Source organism: Hemicordylus capensis, chromosome 1, assembly GCF_027244095.1.
Source record: "Hemicordylus capensis ecotype Gifberg chromosome 1, rHemCap1.1.pri, whole genome shotgun sequence".
NCBI classification, from domain to species: Eukaryota; Metazoa; Chordata; class Lepidosauria; order Squamata; family Cordylidae; genus Hemicordylus; species Hemicordylus capensis.
In genome coordinates this window covers 79,310,316-79,326,395 of record NC_069657.1, presented here as the reverse complement: position 1 = coordinate 79,326,395, position 16,080 = coordinate 79,310,316, and the positions used below count along the sequence as shown (strand labels likewise).

The following is a 16,080-nucleotide window of genomic DNA, read 5'->3' as shown; positions in this document are numbered from 1 at the left end:
CCAGGAGAATGTGGCTGGTTCTTTTGCATTTGTAGATAAGCTTAGTGCTTTGAGAGAGATTTTACACACACCCTGACACCCCGTATCACACAGATGTCCCTTTTCGAAGGAGCTAAAGATGTACAAAAAACAAAATTATAGTTCTTTAAGCATGAGGTGTACACAACACAAAATCCCATCCCTCATTGGGTCCAAATCAAACTTTTAAAGGGTTACATGACAGCTATTAAGACACCATAATACCACCAAAATGTTGGTTCATAAGCTTTTTTGCTAGTGCTACGGGACACCATAGTAAATTTAGCACCAAGGTACCCATTTTGGATAGTGGTGGTGAAATGTGACCCCCAATTAAGAGTGCAAGTTACACCCCAGTATTGAGTAGAATTGTGCCAGCCACCATAATTAAAAATCCCCAACACACAACATGTGAAAATTGGCTGGTGAACATACCTAAAGTTAATGTTTACTTTATGTACTGGTATTAGTGCTGAACTGCAAAGCCATCTCCCCTCCAATACACAGCAGTTATAAATATACTTACTGTAGGGTTTACCATAAAAAACAAGATAGCCCATACACACAAAAATATTTGTTTAATTGGAAACCATACATCAATCTGCACTTTTGTACTGTAGTGCAGGACTGTAAAACCAGGGTCTCTAAAGTAAGCCTATTGTTCCAAATAAGTTCAGTTCTTTTTTGTTTAAAAAAAGAAAATGAAACAATAAGAAAAAAATAATCCAGTCTCAATGTTCATTTCACACACACAGTTAGTTTCTGTTAGGTACATCATTATGCATTTCTCTCCTCCTCTCATCTAAGCTAACCATCCTAGGTCACCGAAGTAGTGCTGACACAAGAGATGTAGCTTCGATGCAAGCCATTTTGTAAGCGGGTCATAGTTTGGGGCAGCAAGTGAACTAATGGGAAATCCAACACTGCTCCAGGACTGCATCTCTAATGACTTTGAAACAGGAATGGAGTCTATCTCCCAACCCAATGACAAATATGGCTATCTTGTGATGGGAGAGTTAGTTTTAGAGGAAAAAGCAAGGTCATCATGGACATTACCTTAACAGTTTTGAGGTCATACAAAATCACCCCCTGCCTCTTGAGTTAGCAATTAGGTTACTTTAAGTACAAACTGCAATATGACTCTCCACATAAAGCAGGAGGATCTATTCAAACCAGAAGAGTCATACTTCTTTAAGACTTCAGAAGCAGAGGAGAGAGTCAAAAGGGTGCATTCAGTTTGCTCTGGTTCTCCTTTATGGAAAATATACTTCAAAAGCATCAGTCAGATGTAATTTGCTTATCACTCAAGTCAATGAGACTACAAAACCCACAGTATCAACACGCAAGGAGTTCTTTTCAAAAGAATAAAAATTTACAATAGCTACATTAGGTAGCTAGTTGAACAAACACCACACATCACACAAGAGTAAGTCAACTGTCTGAATAAGGATTTACTTGAACAGAACCTTGTAAGAGTACACTATACTCAGTCTCATTTTTAAAGAAGTTAGATTTTTATACAACATAGCCCCGGCAAATTAAAATAGACCCATTGAAGAATGGAATGGAGGATTGGAAATGCAACATTTCAGACCCAGGCTGCATGTGTTTTTAACTTCTTTTCTGAGGAAGCCTTCTCAGAATCTGTATCTTCAAACTCCGCTCTGTGCCTTTTCTGTCGCCCATGAGTTTGCGAGCCATCACTGTCTGTGGGATGCAACTCAGCAACATCCTCTTTCGTGCTCACGTTGTGACTGGTGGAGTCTGTTGCAGACAAGCAATAGTCCTTATGCAAGGATGTGCATGTCTGCACAAGGCTGCCATTATCAGCATTTAAGTGTAATTGTCTTCCTTGGGCCACCAGCTCCTGCTCTCCAAAACTCTGTCCATTATTAAGGAAAGAAGAGCGAGGGTGTAAGTGGCCATTGTTATGGTTTGCCCAGGAATTCTCAGTGTTCCTGTCCTCACTGACATCTGTTGGGGTTTTAGAATAATTCCCAGATCCACTACAATTGGCAGCAGTAGAAAATGAATCCTTAGAAACAGCCAATAGGTTGTGGCTGGGTGCTGGTTGACAGTTCTGGCTGTTTTTCTGTTCCACAAATCCTGCAGGCTGATTGCATGGCTCTTCAGTGCAACTACTTAATGATTTGCAAATGGCTTTTCCATTGAGCTTCTTGGCCTCAAAAGAATGGTCTACAGACCCACTGCTCCCAGTATCTTGGGCTAAGCTTTCCGGGTCCTCCAGCTGTTGCTGATTATCACATTCACGATCTTGAGTGTTCCTAGAGTTTTCTGCTGAACTATGTTCCTTGAAGGTTTCTTTGTTATGGTTTTCAGGAGAAGGATCCTGGCCACCTTGAGTTTTTCTGCTAGTTCCTGGTCTCCCCTCATTTTCTCCAAGTCCACGCGAGGATTCACCATCTTTATTAGCGGCATAAGACATATAAGAATAATGAAGCCACCTGAAAGCTTTGTAGATCTTTCTGTCTACTGATTCACTCTCTGAGCAAGGAGAGACCTTTTCTTTACGGACCTCTGTATTTGCAGAGCTCCTTTCAGGAGACGAAGCTGGAGAAGGGGAGAGGTCATCCACTTTGATCTGGGGGTAATCATAGATGTCTTCTCCTACATAAGTACTTGTGTTTTCTGCATTTGCACTAGTCCTTTCTTCCTTTTGTGGTTTCTGTCTACGTCTCAGTGCATTGCGCTGCCGGGTTGAGGCACGCCGCTCATTCAGTTCCTCATCATCATCTGTACTACTGCTGCTGCTGCTGCTGGAGCTGCTAGAATCATTTTCTTCAGGGCTTGGGGATCTGGGCCTTGGGAAAAGATCAGTATCCAGCTCAGTTTCACAGGTATTTTCATCAGAATCAGACTCATTAGAAAGGGCCAAGAGACGTTTGTCTTGGTACCACCTAAGTGCAGACAACCGTTGCTGACGAGAAGCCACAGCTTCTCTGGCTGGTGGAGATTCAGTAGATCTCGAGGTCCCCAAATTATAGGCAGCTTCATCAGATTCTTCTGTCATGTGAGGTGGGGAGTGACGAAGAGAGGTGGAGGACTCCGATTCACTATAACCCGAACGTTCGCTTACGCCAGCATGGAGCTGCAGGATGGTGCTTTCACTGAGGTCACTGTCGGAATCAGAACTCCACCCCTCAATCTCCCGACGGACCAAGGAGTCAAAGAAGGCCATCATTCTTGGATCCTCTTGGACTGACTGATTGGCATAATCATGTGACAGACCACTGCCACTGTTCAGCACAAGACTAATGTACTCTTCATGTGTGTACAGACAACGTGAGTCATCCTCAATTTTACCATCTAGATCTCCTGTGCAACCAGGCTGCCTATAAGGACTCCAGATCTGTAAAAAGACAGAAGAAAAATGCTGCTTTATGTAATAATCCACACAACATTTTATGGCATTTCAGCAAGTAACTGAAGTTTCTATAATTGCTGTGATCTTAACATATGAAAGAAAGCAATTCCTTTCATCTTAGAAGAACTCCGTTCCACAGATATGTTCTGTGTTCAGTTTCTAATGTAAGAGCTTCCCTACCTGCACTCGAGTACCGGTATATGCAACTCACAAATGCCCTCAGTTGCAAGCTAAAACCAGATTGCAGTGCTCTATTTTTATGTAATAGGTGTTTATTCAAGTGGGGGTGGGGGAGATGAGAATACTTTGTGGCTTTCTGTATAACTCCAGGCACTAATGAAGGCACTTGTTTCCCAGGAAACTAGACCTGCTTGTACTAGAGATGCGCTATGGCTTTTCATCAAGTGGCATATTCCACTTGCTCAGCGGTCATGCATATTTCCACACTGTGTTCCAAAAATCTACAGTGAAGAATATGATTTGCGACATGAGACTGCTTTGCTATACTGCAGTGCCACGGGAGTCAAGGAGCGGTACCACTGCAGCGAGAAAGAAACACGACTCTTCCTGTCACATATTCCTATGATACTCAAAGCAGAGAGATCTGTTTAGGATTCCTATGTCCTACCATGGCTTTCTAATGTCTGGGGTAGAGCCATCAATCCATTAAAGTTTAATCATTTAAGTTTTAAATACATCAGCTGAGTATACATGAGCATAACGAACACAATTCATCGCCTTGCAACACAGCTATACGCATGGGTGGTAGTGGTGCACATTTATGTTTTTAAACCATACCACATTTCTTCACATTAGTTGACAGCCTTATTGTCATAGGCCTCTTTCTGCTCCTCCCACCCCCTGATCTGGTCCTTTAGCAATTTGTGGGCCAAGGCCCTGGATAGGAGAGGGACAACTCTATACACGTACAGGCATCCTGTTCCAAATAAACTAAGGCTGGTGGTTAGGGTACATGGGCAGTGGCCAGCCAGGGAAGGAATTCTCTAGTGAGTCCTTTGTCAACCTTCTTCCAAGTGTAACTGCTGTGCATGTGGGCAACGGATTGTGATCCATAATTCCAAAGAAAGAGTGACTACTGCATTTAAAATATAGTCCTGAAGAAAAAGCAAACTACTTAACAAGGCTATTGCTCTATCCCGCCCCCCCCCCCCGGTCTTTTTCTAACCAACTCATTCTGCTGCTGTCTGCATATTAAAAGAGGTACATCCTCTCAAGAACAGAGATTTCTTTCCCATTTTCTCTCACAGCAAGAGTCAATTTTTATCCTTCTTTCTTTAAAAAAAAGCCTCACTTCAATTCCCTCTATCTCCCTTCCTTCTCCCTCTTCTAGAAAGATTCAAAAGCACAGCCATTTCCTTTTCTCTTCTAACTTGCCTTAAAAAAAAAAGGCAATAACTGACCAATCACTGCTGGGACTCCTCTTTCCTTTCTCCTACTAAGCACAGACGCTGACCTGAAACAGCAAAACTTTTTATTTAAAAGGCAGTCAAATAAATATAATGGGAGTGCACCAAGAGGATTTTTCTTTGTTTCTGTCCCTGACAAGGGATCTGTGAGGGAATCTGACCTCAGAAAATATTTTTTGAAGGACACCCATTAGCCCTTGGAGTCATCCCTGTCTCATGAGGGCATTGGTTTGAGAGCTTTCCCTCTATGAATAGGCTCTTGAGAGAAGGGGGCCTGTTCAGTAAGCAATTTGATTCAGATAGTGTACCTCAAAAGTAGCATCTACAGGAGAAATGTACAGAAATACAGTGGTTACTCTTGGCTTAGTTCAATCCAAAAACTGAGAGCCAGACAGAGCTGATATTTCATCAGCATGGTCCAAGACTGAGCAACACTTGCAGGATTCTGGGGGAAAGGTTGCATCTGTGGGATGGAATACAATTCCCGGAGTGCACTGGATAGAGCTCCCATCAATCAAACAGCAAGAGAATTTAATTCACAACACCTTCTTCCACAGCTGCTGTTCTTTATTGTGGTACCACAGGTTGTCCAATTCTGACTGTCACACCCTTCTGGCAATACATTGCCCTCTGCCTAGCTTTCCTAATCTCACTTTAAAAATCTGAATCCTAAAAGCAGAGTTTTTCAAAGTAAATGCTCAAAAATATGCTTAGGAAAAGTCGCATTGCATGCACAGCTTGAGTTTTGAGGTAGTGGTGCCTGAGTACACAGACCTGCAAAATGGCAAAAAACCCACGCTTCAGAAACAAGGTAGCACTTGGAAATCTCAGAATAAGTCCTAATCTAGCATATTTTTTTGCTAAACTCAGAATGATCTCCAAATATGAAGGTGCAAGTGGGTATAATTAGAAGAAGTCTACTAAAAAAGATATAAGAGGAAAGAAAGACAGTAGCCTGTCACTGTGGCTGTCTCCATAGAAACAAAGGGTGATCTTCCATCCCTTGCATAGTAGCACACATTGATTTTCATAAAAATATAAAATAATAGCTTACTAACTTCCCTTCCCACCCACAGTTTGATAAGCTGATACTGCCAAACTTCAGTTCAACACTGCCCTCCTGCTGTAAGTTTGCTGAAGCTTGCATCAGTTTCTCTCCACAACCAACCATATTTTGTCTACTGCTTCCACAGCAACACTTCTCTCCAAATAAACTTGTTTATGGTCATCTTTAAAATTCACTATTATGTCCCTTCCCTGAAGTATCTGTTTCACATTCACCAATTTGTTTAACACTTCATCTCACAAGGTAGCCATCCACAAAAAAAGGGTTTTCTTTTCATCCCTCTACCATCAAGCCACGCTGAGTTTACAATTCAGAGGTTGAACAAATTTAGTACACTACAATGAAAACAGAAGCAGACATGTAGACCAAGATATGACTAACTTGTTCCATACATTTCAGTGGGATTACTCACAAGTAATTTAGTCTGATACCAGCCAACAAGATCAGTTGCAATCACACTCACCGGTTAATGCCTTCCAAAATCAAGTTTAGTTTACCCACTTACTGGTATAGAATGATGGAGTCAGATCAGATCTACTTAGAGAGAACTATAATCACAGAGTGCCACAGGGAATGCTGTCCTCTGTTTCTGTAGATTTAACCTTAGATGGGCTAGGAATCTGGAGGAAGGCCTCAACTTATGATCTCAATAGGAGGGGAGATTTATAGAGTGCACATTGTGCTTGCCAACAGTGTGTGAACATGGATACAAATGTGAGCACTAGCAATCTGGAATCAAGGCATTCAGATCCTGAAAGTAGAGAGCATTGCTAAGTGTGTCAGAACAATGCATGAACAAACTGAAGTTTGAACAAGGCAGTTCCACACTAAAAACAAATTTCTATCTTCTGATTTCTTTCAAGGTTGTGAGGTAGGAAATACAGACATGTCCCATTACTGGAAGAAAAATAGGAATTATCTTTTCCAGAAGCATGCAGATGATACAGATCTTACAGGTTGCAGAGCCTTTGAACAGAATCAATCTTTTAGCTAAAAAGAACATAAAATAAAAAGATGTAACAAAAGCAACACAGGCAATGCATACATTCTCCCAATCTTTTTTAGCAAGTGTACCGCTTCTGTTGCAAACCATCAGCTCAGGTACCCCAGAGAGAGTGAGAGAGAGAGAGCTTGTGTGCATGCGCACGCCGCGCGCACACACACTTAAATGTTACAGTCATGAAACAGGCTGCTGAGCCTGGCTTACATCCAGACTCAGTTACTCATGAGTACTACCATTAAAAATTAATAGGACAATTAAACTTGTCCTTAATTTCAGTAAGACTGCTTATGAGTAACTTAAACTGGATGTAACCCAAGGACTGGAGTACCCCTTTTCATGACTGTAACATTTAAGAGTGTGAGTGTGAATACACAAACACACTCTCTCTTTCTTAAATGGTACAGATAAGGAAACAGACTTCTACAGTCACTGGCTCACATCTGCATTAAGTTACTCATAAGAAGTCTTACTGAAATGAATGGGACACGTTTACTTGTCCTATTAATTGTAGTGATAGTATGGTATCCAGTGCTAATTAGCTGAAGCCTGTCAGTCAGGCTGAGGGGAGGGGTATGTTGAGCTTCTGCAAGTAGCCAGCCAATCAGGGGCAGAGAAGGAGGATATTCTCCTTCCCTGCAGCAGTCATATCTCTGAGGATGCGTTGGCTTCAAGCTGGCAATGTTCAGATGGGGAACAAATAGCGCGGTTGCAGCACTGAGAGGCAGGAGGACTCTCCTGTGGAAGCCCTTCAACTACCCCCTGGGGTACTAGTGTATCCCTGTTGGGAACCCCTGCTCTAATTAATCCAGTAGACCAAGTACACCCGTGCAGGAAGGATTCCGAAGATGAATGGTCACTACAGTCAAAAGGTTTTCAAGAGGCTTTAGGTTGCTCCAAGAACCCACACATCCTCTTTGACAGGAACTGGTATAAATGCAGCTAGGCAGACTTCTGGGAAACAAAAAACAAGCCGTTTCAGTGATATAGCATGTTCTGGACATGGAGAACAGCTCCACATGTTAGGGATTATTTGAATATGGAGTGGCCATGGGCACTGGCATCCTACTCTTCCTCCAAAGGAGCTCAGGGCCACTTACATGAGAGTCAGTCAGTCACCATAAGAGTAGGAAATCACAAGAAGGTATAGCTCCTCAGCATTTTTTTAAAAAATGTTGAAGCCAAATCTGAGCAGAATTATTAATGCAAATGGATCACTCTGTGTAGTGCAACAAATTACTTTATCAATGGCAAGAATTTACACTTATTTATCCAGAGGAGCTTCCAGCTGTACAAGCTGTGTGAACTCTCGGGAAGCATCTCTTGATACAGGAAAGCCTTTCACCTGCTGCCTGTGGTGAAGACATCTGCTGAAACACCCTGGCAATGCAATTATTTGCATTAATAAATTCTCCTTCAGTACCCACTTGTAGTTCACTCCTGATTATGTTTGCTGGTTTTCCTTTCTTCTTCCTCAGCATGAGCACAACATATGCATACAGGTAAGCCTTTCAACAAGTAACATGTGAAATGGCCCTTGACATAATAGACGGATAACTCTTCTGGATTCAACTGCAAGGTTAAATCAAGCCTGTCTCTCTGCTGCTCTGATGAAATTTGCAGCACCCTCCCCCTCTGCTGTATTCCAACTGAAAGAACCCCTCACAATACACTAGGAAGACTGCTTGTGTCTCACATCTTGTTTCATATGGTCCTCACTGAAGGCAGTTGAGCTGGAGTCGAGTCGAGATGATGTTCAAAACAAACTATTGTAATGTTGTTTCCTTGTCAGTGGGTATCCCCAGCTAGTGTATACTCTGTCTACTGCTCATTTTCGCAGATAGTACAGGTCTTGTACAATCACGGACACCAACAGGATTACATTTCTGTTTAGAAACATGCTTCACAAAATATGTTTTAACTTTTATATGCATTTTAATTGTTGTTAGCTGCCCAGAGACGTAAGTTTGGGCAGAATATACATTTAATAAACAAACAAACAGCAAGGGAAAGTTTGTGCTTAATAAGAGGATTCATTTTACTTTGAAATCAGAGAAGCAGCTTATTTGACAGCCACAGATGATGGCTCACCTTTATAATCTTTTCCACACCCGAGGAGCAGATCATGTAGGTGTGGGGATTAAATCGGACCTGATTTACAATGGAACGATGACCTTTCAACACCATAAAGGCACCATTGACCACTCTGCCGATCCCGCCTGGAAAAAAAGAGAAAAACATACTTGGCCGATCTTTCATATATTAGAGCAATTTGGCTGACAGTGAAATGCTAACCCTGCAGATAAGCAAAATATCATACTAATACCACTAGTACTAACTCATAAAGAGAACAATTCCTCTCTTGCCTTTATGAACTACCATTCAAAGGACTTCAGCAACAGGAATCGATTAGGTTATACACAACAGATATTTATATACCGCTTTTCAACAAAACTTTCCAAAGCAGTTTACATAGAGAAATAAAAAATAAATAAAATTGATTCCTGTCCCCAAAGGGCTCACAATCTAAAAAGAAACACAAGATAGACACCAGCAACAGTCACTGGAAGTACTGTGCTGGGGGTGGATAGGGCCAGTTACTCTCCCCCTGCTAAATAAAGAGAATCGCCATGTTTAAAAGGTGCCTTTTTGCCCAGTTACACAGGCCTGCTTTCCAAGCTTCAATCCATCACTCAAGGGAAAGCCACCACCTACATCCTTGTATCACTCCCTCAAATGGGAGCACTTAATTTGCTAGCTTATATGAATGCAAGAGAAACTCTTGTTCACCAACATTGGCAGAAGTTCCAGTCATCTTCTCCTCCATTCATTCATAAAAGAAAACCTGTCAACCTGTCTAATAAGAAATTAAATGCAATGCTTAAGATCCCTTTTAGAGCCCTGATGTGAAATGAAGGAGTAGGTGCACAGTCTGGGGGTACTTCTGGGTACAGATCCTGGGTGCTCAGGTGGCCAGGAGTACCTTTACACAGTTTTGGCCAATATGACAGCCATGAACTTCCTAGAGAAAGCAGATCTGGCCACTATTACACAAGCCTTGGTCACATCCAGACTAGATTGTTGCAGTGCACTTTATGTGGGGCTGCCCTTGAAACTGCAGCTAGTGCAAAGCGCATCTTTATAGACTCTCTGTTAATTTCTGGGTGAAATTCAAGGTACTGGTCATTACCTCTAAAGAGTTTGGGACTGAGGAAACTTAAAATAACTGCCAGCATCTATGCAATTTTCAAGAGTGGCTTTGCTCTGTGTATCTTCTGAAGCCTAGTTGTGCACATGCAGGACAGGACCTTCACTGAGATTGTTCTTAAACTCCCTTCACTGGGGGTTTGAGCTGTCCTTTCCCTCCTGGGTCAGTGCAGGGGCGTACCATCCATTGGGCAAGGGGAGACAGTTGTCTCCTGGCCCGCTGCTTCAAAGGGCCCCTCAGAGGCCAGTCACACACATCTGTCCCCCGTGGCTGCGGTGGCTGCCCGATTGCAGCTAGGTGCCTGGATGGGCCGCACAATGGCCGGCAGCCTCAATGCGGTGAAGGCGGTGATTCGGGAGGCTTCCCCTTGCCTTCAAGGCAAGACCCAAGCAGCTGCACCTGTGTGCCCTCTCTCTTCTGGTCCGGGTGGGGTCGGGTCAGCAGCTGCCTGTCTGGCTTGTCTGGCACTAGGACCATTTCCAGGGTGCCCCAGCCTGTTGCGCTCCTGCCCGCACCCGTTTGTCCCCATCTGCCACCACCTCTTTCTCCTCTCTTCTCCACCCTCCATCCCCCCAGCCGGGTCTCCTTCTCTCCAGCTCCGGCCGAAAACCTTGTCCAAAATCTCACGGGAGGGTCCAAAATCCCCTATCATGAGAATTCCATATCTGCTGGTGGAGGCAGAGGGGGAGGGTGGCAGTGTAGCTGTCACAGTAGCAAAAACCACTATCGGATGGAGCTACAGCTGGGATTGTAGGCAGCAGATCTCACAGCAGAGAGTGTGCCACTGGGACAAGAGAGTGCGGTACTGTAGCCCTAACTCTGTTCTCAATTTTCACAAGATCTCTTTCTGATAAGTTATTTCTTTGTGATGCATCTGAAGTGTTATTAATCACAATTCTAAAACTGTTGTACTGGTAGACATATTAACTTTAGTCAGTGGTAGGTAACGCCAGTTTATGAATAAATGTACGACCAGATTTATCTCCCAGATGTCCTACATAGCCAGCATCTCTGCCCCGCCCCCAGTGAGAAGCAGTCCCTTTCCACGGCACCAGAAAGAGTGGAGGGGGTGGAGTGAAATGCTGGCAGAGGCTGGTACCGCTTATGCGCTCTCCATTAACTCTGCTCTCATTAACTATCTACAGCGGTGTAGAAATGTAATAAATAAATGCCATTATCCAGAAAAACCTTTCCAAATATACATGCAGGAAGTTGGGAGGCACACAGTGTATGTGTCTGTGCATACCCTTCATTTAGCAGACACTTTCCCATCCCTCTAAGTGCTATTTAAGCTCACTAGAGTCCAGAGAGTTGGTCTCAAGAAATGTGTGTGCTCAGCTACCATTCACTGAAGGCAAGTCACAAATCTGTCAAACTTTGTTCCCCATCTGCATAAATGTGGTCCAACCCAGCCTTGCAAGACCATTGGAAGTATTTGTCCATGGTTTGTCTTCAGACAAATGCTGCAAGCATGGACAGCAGGCATGGGGACTAATCCCCAAGGTGTGCTTCAGGACACTGTGCATGAGTACAGTGTCCCTGCTTTATTTATTTTTTAAGCATCTGAAGAGGGCTGTAAGTGTTGTATAAATTAGTGATAGTCAGCTTCTTTGCCCTTGGGGGCTGGACAATCCAGTGAGAGGAGTTGGATCACATGCCCCCATTCTCCATGCATGCATTTGAGTGTCTCTAAAGAGTCCTCGTGTGTACATGCCTTGGGCTCTCTCCACATGATTGGGAATGCTGCTTTTTCAAGGAGAACCCGCTGTGTATACAGTTATGCATGCAGTTCTGTGCAGTGGCCCACTCACGGTTATGCACATGATGGTCACTTGATGTTCCGGTCATTATGTGTTGACTGCATTTGTGAAGCAGGCTGATAATGCTTCTTGGGTGATGAGCGGGATCTCAGTATGCTAATAAAACAGCACAAAGAGCCTTGCAAGATAGGCCCCCCCACCCCGTCACACACATTTGGTGGATGCAGAGCTGAGGCCTAATTTTTTCCATCTGTATGTGGTATGATTTTTGTTCTAGGTGGCAGTGTGATAATACTGTTTCCACCATACTAATTTGAATATTGAAGTATTATCACTTTCAGTAACTTTGATGAAATGTTGCCTTGTTTTTATTATACTTTGTAATAAAATAGAGTAGAATTGTAAAATACACTTCTTTTCCCATGCATATTTATGGTGCTTAGTCATTAATAACTAGTTATAGCACTGATTCATAAAATTCAGAAGAAGAGAAGAAGAGAGGTGGGGGCCTGGGGGTGGGGCAAGATTAAAAAAATTTTAAAATTAAAATTAGAAGTGGGGTGGGGGGCACTTTTTCTTTGTCCCAGTGGCCCCCCGTGTACTGAGATCTGTTCTGCACCTAGTGGAAGGTGAAGGAGAGAAAGACAGCGAGGGGCCCATTTTAAAATCTCGTTTCCAGGCCCACTCCAACCCTGGTACGCCCCTGGTTCGGTGCAAGCTTTTGTCTATGAAAAATCAACTTTAAAATTAAACTGGGAAAAAGTTAATCAGTTTCAACAAAGCTACGCAGTTTGGTGCTCTGCAATGCAACAGTGGACAACTTTCTTCTACTATAAAACAAACGGTTGCTTTCATTGTGCAGTTGTTTCTTCCAGAAGGGGAACCTTTGTGAAAACGCTTAACCCAAAGAACTACTCCCACCTGGCAAGCACTCTCTGAACCAAGGAAGTTTAGTTTAAACACATGAAGGAGGTAGTCTGTGCTACTGCTTCTTGGAGGGAAGCAGTTATCAGTGGGCAAAAGACACCACAGGGCCCAACAGCTAGCAGTCACCAGCAGCACCTGCAAGGTTAGGGACGTGGGGAGAAGAGCTGTGGACTAACTTCTAAGATGTTCTGGCCAGCATAATCTCCAGCAACTGACAGTGCCAGCTTCTCAGGATCCCACCGTCCCTAACAGATGCAACAATACTGAGTGAAGTTTCTTTCTTTCATTGTAGAGCAATAACAGTGCTGTAAATTGCTCTGCAGTCAACAGAATACTGTATTGACTGTGGCTTTAATTTAATTTATTTATTTAAATGAATGTATATACGGCCTGACTCTGAAGGCTCTAGGCAGTTCACAAAAAGATTCAGCAAGTGGCTTTAGTTAAAAATGCAATGAAGGAATAAGCTAACCAAAACAGGTGATAGCATGAGCAACTCAGAATGCAAAAATGAACAGGAGAGTCTTGCAGCAACCTTAAAGACTATTGAAGCATAGGCTTTCATGGACGAGAGCCCACTTCTCAGTGGATTTTAGTCCATAAAAGCTTATGCTTCAATACATTTGTTAGTCTTTAAGGAGCTGAAAAGACTCTTTGTTGGTTTTGCTGCAACAGACAAATAAGGCTATCCTTCTGGAGGCATGAAAAAAAAGCAAGAGGTAAACATCACCTCTCCTCCTTTTCATCCCATCACAAACAGAATGAGTCTATGGAGGACTTTAAAACTGTAAGCCACTTTGGGAGCCAATCTTGCAGAAAAGTGGGATATAAATAATACCACAATTACTGAAGGCATTTGTCTTTGCTGTCTTTGAACAAAATCTGTGCCAAAGTAAGATAATCCTACTGGTCAAATTCTAAAGCAAGATGAACACCACATGCTATACAGAATCTCCAACTGTATCTGTGGAAATCCAATTCTCTGTGGGTACATGTGCATATACAAATTACATATGCTGCTTTTATTGCACAGTGGAAAGGCCAGGTTCAGGTTTTAAACTAAATAAAGAGCTGGTGTAGCAAGAGAACAAGTGACAGATCCGAAGTCCCCAGTCCAAATCTTACTAGCTGGCCTTAGGCAAGCCCCTCAGTTTACTCTCTGGAATAGGAGGATGACACTTTCCTACTTCACACAGTTGTTGCAAGGACTGCAAAAAGACAGAAGCACGTGAAATGTTTTGAACAGACCAAAGTGCTACACAGGTGCTCAGTATTATTAAAGACAGTATGACATGCTAACAGACATCTAATACTCAGCTCCGTATCAGTGTGGGACTGAGAGCTATCACCACAGAGCATTTAATATACACAATGGTCACATTAAATCTTGTGAAAGGCTTTGCTGTCTCACACATTGTGGGTATTTGTAGTGGCCAGTGGAAAAATGAGGATGGAAGATGGAAGAAACAAGAAGTTACCTAACTTCCTCCTGGAAATTGCTGTAATGAGAGCATAATGACACCATAGTAGTGATAAGAGATCTGTTACTGCCAACAGTTATTGTCAAGAAGTAGAAGTTTAGAAGTCTGGAGTTTCAATTTACTATTTCCCCCACTCCGCCCCAATTTTTCTAATAACCACCAGGATTTTTGGCAGTTTACAAAGTATTTGCACGAGCCACAAGGAAAAACACCACTGCTACACCCACCACATGCACACATGGCAAAGCAGGGACTACTTAGAAAGGAGTGATTAATAACCTTCACAGTAGAAATTCCTGCCTGCTTGACCTTTTACTCCTTCAAGAATCACCAGATTTGAATATTCAAAACTGTACGCTGCTACTATTTTCAAAATAAATTCAGCAAAACCAGTGTCTAAAATAGGAGATGCTTTAGAGTTGCTGGGACTGAAAGCTTGTCTAGGTTAAGATGTGGAGTAGGGAACCCAAACACACCTGCTTTGTATTCAATTAGTGTGCGTGTGTGTGCATACAGACAGCATTACTAGCCATTTTGCTTTCCATTTCCCACCAAATTAAAAAGCAAAAGCAAGCAAGGCAACATAGTTGGACAATCCAATGTTTATAATCCCCATTAATGGAATAACCTCCCCAGTGAGGTTCGCCTGGCTTCATCACTTTTTTCTTTTAGACAAAGACCTTTTTGTTCACACAGGCCTTTTAAATTTGGAGTTTTTCAGATTTGTTCTGGTTCTTAACTAATTTTAAAATGAGTTTTTAAGCTGTTTTATAGGATCATAGGAAGCTGCCGCATACTGAGTTAGACTATTAGTCTATCTAGCTCAGTATTGTCTTCACAGACTGGCAGTGGCTTTTCCAACGTTGCAGGCAGGAATCTCTCTCATCTCTTCTGGAAAAGTTTGTATGGTTATGTGCAAAAAGACAAGAGTATCTCTTCTAAACAGCAATGGGACAAATTGTGGAAATGGACGTCGGACATAACGCCCCCCCCCCCCCGATTACCTGATGTGCCTTGAAATCCCCCACCCCCGAGTTACAGTACTACCTGCATATACTTCATAACCTTGTGGGTTTCCAAATCCTTGTGTGTAAATCTTTGTAGATATATCATGTACAAACAACCACTTTGTATATAATTGTGCTTTGGCAATGTACTGTATGCTTTGGTAGTTTGTTGGTTCAATTAAAAAAAAAAATCTTGTCCTATCTTGGAGATGCCAGAGAGGGAATTTGAAACCTTCTGCTCTTCCCAGAGCAGCTCCACTCCCTAAGTGGAATATCTTACAGTGCTCACACTTCTAGTCTCCCGTTCAAATGCAACCAGAGCAGACCTTGCTTAGCTAAGGGGACAAGTCATGCTTCCTACCACAAGACCAGCTCTCCTCTCCCCTTTATATTGTGTTTTTTTTTAAACCTTTTTTTTTTAACTGAGTCAATGTGTTATGTGTTTTTATTGTATGTTTTAATCCTCTTTTGTGAGCTGCCCAGAGAACAATTTGTTATGAGGCGGCTGACAAATAAAGATGATGTTGTTGTTGTTGTTAATCCAAGTGAATGTTGCGGTTATGTGAAAGATACAGGTAACTGCTCTTCCCACCCTGGGCAAACAGCAGCTGGGGGAGGGGGAAGAGCATTATTTTGTTGAGGGAAAGTGACAGAAGGGTGTCATTCAGTGTTCCCTCTAATAGGGATTCCCAGATGCTCTTGACTACAATTCCCAGAATCCCCAGCTGAAATAACCTTTGCTTGGGGATTATGGGAGTTGTGGGCAACAACATCTGGGAATCCCTGTTAGAAGGAACACTG

General features: G+C 42.7%; 1 protein-coding gene across 7 annotated transcripts in view; it reads right to left on the bottom strand.

The window, feature by feature from the left end:
• Positions 1-577: 577 nt before the first annotated feature.
• Positions 578-16,080, bottom strand: part of DCAF5 (DDB1 and CUL4 associated factor 5) — a 91,770-nt gene continuing 76,267 nt past the window's right edge. For all 7 annotated transcript variants that reach the window (XM_053256633.1, XM_053256586.1, XM_053256594.1 and 4 more), the window contains 2 exons: positions 8,988-9,115; positions 578-3,388 (listed from right to left, as the gene is read on the bottom strand). In XM_053256633.1, coding sequence (XP_053112608.1) covers positions 1,607-3,388; positions 8,988-9,115 — 1,910 coding nt within the window. In that variant the 3' untranslated portion in view covers positions 578-1,606. The remainder of the gene's footprint in view (positions 3,389-8,987; positions 9,116-16,080) is intronic.